General features: G+C 42.7%; 1 protein-coding gene across 1 annotated transcript in view; it reads right to left on the minus strand.

Annotated features, from left to right (window-relative positions):
• The window catches only part of fbxo18 (F-box DNA helicase 1), a 49,088-nt gene that overhangs the window by 14,776 nt on the left and 31,714 nt on the right, over positions 1-2,598 (minus strand). The window contains exons 18-20 of the mRNA XM_023967137.2: positions 2,371-2,565; positions 2,034-2,159; positions 1,736-1,842 (exon numbers count right to left, since the gene is read on the minus strand). Of these exons, the coding sequence (XP_023822905.1) occupies positions 1,736-1,842; positions 2,034-2,159; positions 2,371-2,565 (428 nt within the window). The remainder of the gene's footprint in view (positions 1-1,735; positions 1,843-2,033; positions 2,160-2,370; positions 2,566-2,598) is intronic.

A 2,598-nucleotide genomic window follows, 5' to 3' on the forward strand; every position in this document is an offset into this window, starting at 1 on the left:
ACATTGACGTGCTCATTTGCGTCACATAAATGTCACCCAAGAGGAATTGAGGCTCTCAGAATTACATACCACAACATCCTGCTTCAATGAACAGCTTGTACATTTCTCTGAGACGGTGTTTGAGAAATAACACACATGAAGGAAAAAGGAAACCGCACACTGCTCTTGATTATCACCGATATTTAATAAGCTTTACGTATCGGCCACACGGCCTTCGTCAGAGCTTTTGGGATTTTTTGAAAGTTGCACCCTTATGTAGACCTGGCCCCACCCACTTCCGTTCTACATATCGAAGGGGTTGGAGGCAAAGGAAAAAACAAATAAGTGCTACCAAATATAACAATATGCATTTCATATGTATAAAGTGTATAAATAAGACATATTGAACACTTCTGTATAATCTCAATGTGGACATTGCAAGTTTTCATTAGTCATTGGGTACATCAAATGAAAAACATCAGAATAATCTACAAGAGACACATATTTCATGTTCCAATCACAGCATAACATACATAGGCATTTCATCATTAAGTCCTTTTGGAAATAATGTCTGGAGGGTGAAAATCTTCAGAGGCGTTACATAAATGTCACCCAAAGAGGAATGAGGCTCTCAGAATTACATTACCACAACATCCTGCTTCAATGAACAGCTTATCTGAGACAGTGTTTGAGAAATAACACACATAAAAGACAGATAGACTTTCACAGAACACAAATTCAATTGGAACACATTCACTTGCACAGTGACGTGCTCATTTGCGTCACATAAATGTCACCCAAAGAGGAATGAGGCTCTCAGAATTACATTACCACAACATCCTGCTTCAATGAACAGCTTGTACATTTCTCTGAGACGGTGTTTGAGAAATAACACACATGAAGGAAAAAGGAAACCGCACACTGCTCTTGATAGTATCACCGATARTTAATAAGCTTTACGTATCGGCCACACGGCCTTCGTCAGAGCTTTTGGGATTTTTTGAAAGTTGCACCCTTATGTAGACCTGGCCCCACCCACTTCCGTTCTACATATCGAAGGGGGTTGGAGGCAAAGGAAAAAACAAATAAGTGCTACCAAATATAACAATATGCATTTCATAAATATTACACAAGTGTATAAATAAGACATATTGAACACTTCTGTATAATCTCAATGAGGACATAGCAAGTTTTCATTAGTCATTGGGTACATCATATGAAAAACATCAGAATAATCTACAAGAGACACATATTTCATGTTCCAATTCACAGCATAACATACATAGGCATTTCATCATTAAGTCCTTTTGGAAATAATGTCTGGAGGGTGAAAATCTTCAGAGCGTCACATAAATGTCACCCAAAGAYGAATGAGGCTCTCAGAATTACATTACCACAACATCCTGCTTCAATGAACAGCTTATCTGAGACYGTGTTTGAGAAATAACAKACATAAAAGACAGATAGAAAGACTGGGAACAGGAGAAAGTTAAGTAGAGCGAAGGAGTGTGTTAGAGAGTGATGGAGGGGTAGAGAGGGTGGAGTAGACGAATAGAGAGAGAGAAGTGAAGAGGGATGAGTGTAGTGGAGGGGGTCAGTGCCAGAGGAGGTTGCTGAGGGGAGGACGACTCATAACAATGGCCTGAATGGAATCAAACATGGTTACCATYTGTTTAATARCATTCCATTCACTCCTTRCCAGCCATTATTATGAGCCATCCTCCACTCACCAGCCTCCAGTGATCAGTGCTCTCACCCCAGCCAGCGTGAGGATGTTGGTGATGTTCTTGGTGATGACCAGAGAGCTCTTGGCCCGAGTCACCGCCACATACAGCAGGTTCCACTCATCGTCTGGGATGTCACCTAGAGGACGAGGGAGAAAACAGTGGAGTCAGCCACTAACAAACATTGGTACTATAATCTGGACTGTAATACATTAAATTAACCAATGTTGATTTGGCGTAGGCCGTGGACCAATGCAAACAGTCCTTGGCCTTAGATAAGAGTTGGTATTTGGATAGGTTTGATTGCCTAATGATTGCACACACACACACCTCCTGAGCAGCTGYAAAGTCTGGGTAWGTTGTGGGRGGCACAGGGCACCTTAGCAAAGTCATCAGTGWTCACCACRGTGTCAAACTCCAGACCCTTTGACTTATGGACTGTCCCCAGGATAAAATCTAAGAGATAAGAGACAGACAGCAGGGGAGGGTTGATACAAATGAGAAAGATCAGACTCTCAAATACAAATACAGCAATTCACAACTCTGTGTGTCTGTACAGTGGCGAGTGTGTGTGTGACATCTGTTTATGTGTCTATGTGTGTGCAGTATGTACCTGTGTGCATGTGTCTCTGTACAGTGTGTGTACAGTATGTAACTGTGTGTGTACCTGCGTGTTGGGCCTCTCTCTCTGTGCAGCCGTAGAGGCGTTCCACCAGCTCAGGGATGCGGCTGTTGTATTTCTCCACCATGGAGAGTTTGCCCTCCAACTCACGGTCCTCTGTTTTTTTAGCGTAACTCTTCAGCCCAAAGTAGCCCCCCAGACTCTGCTGGGTGAACCTACGGATGAAGCTGTCCTTGATGCCTAGAGAACAGGGAGAGAAGGAGAAGGGAGCAC

The sequence above is a fragment of the Salvelinus sp. IW2-2015 genome, linkage group LG3 (genome assembly GCF_002910315.2).
Source record: "Salvelinus sp. IW2-2015 linkage group LG3, ASM291031v2, whole genome shotgun sequence".
Taxonomy (NCBI): domain Eukaryota; kingdom Metazoa; phylum Chordata; class Actinopteri; order Salmoniformes; family Salmonidae; genus Salvelinus; species Salvelinus sp. IW2-2015.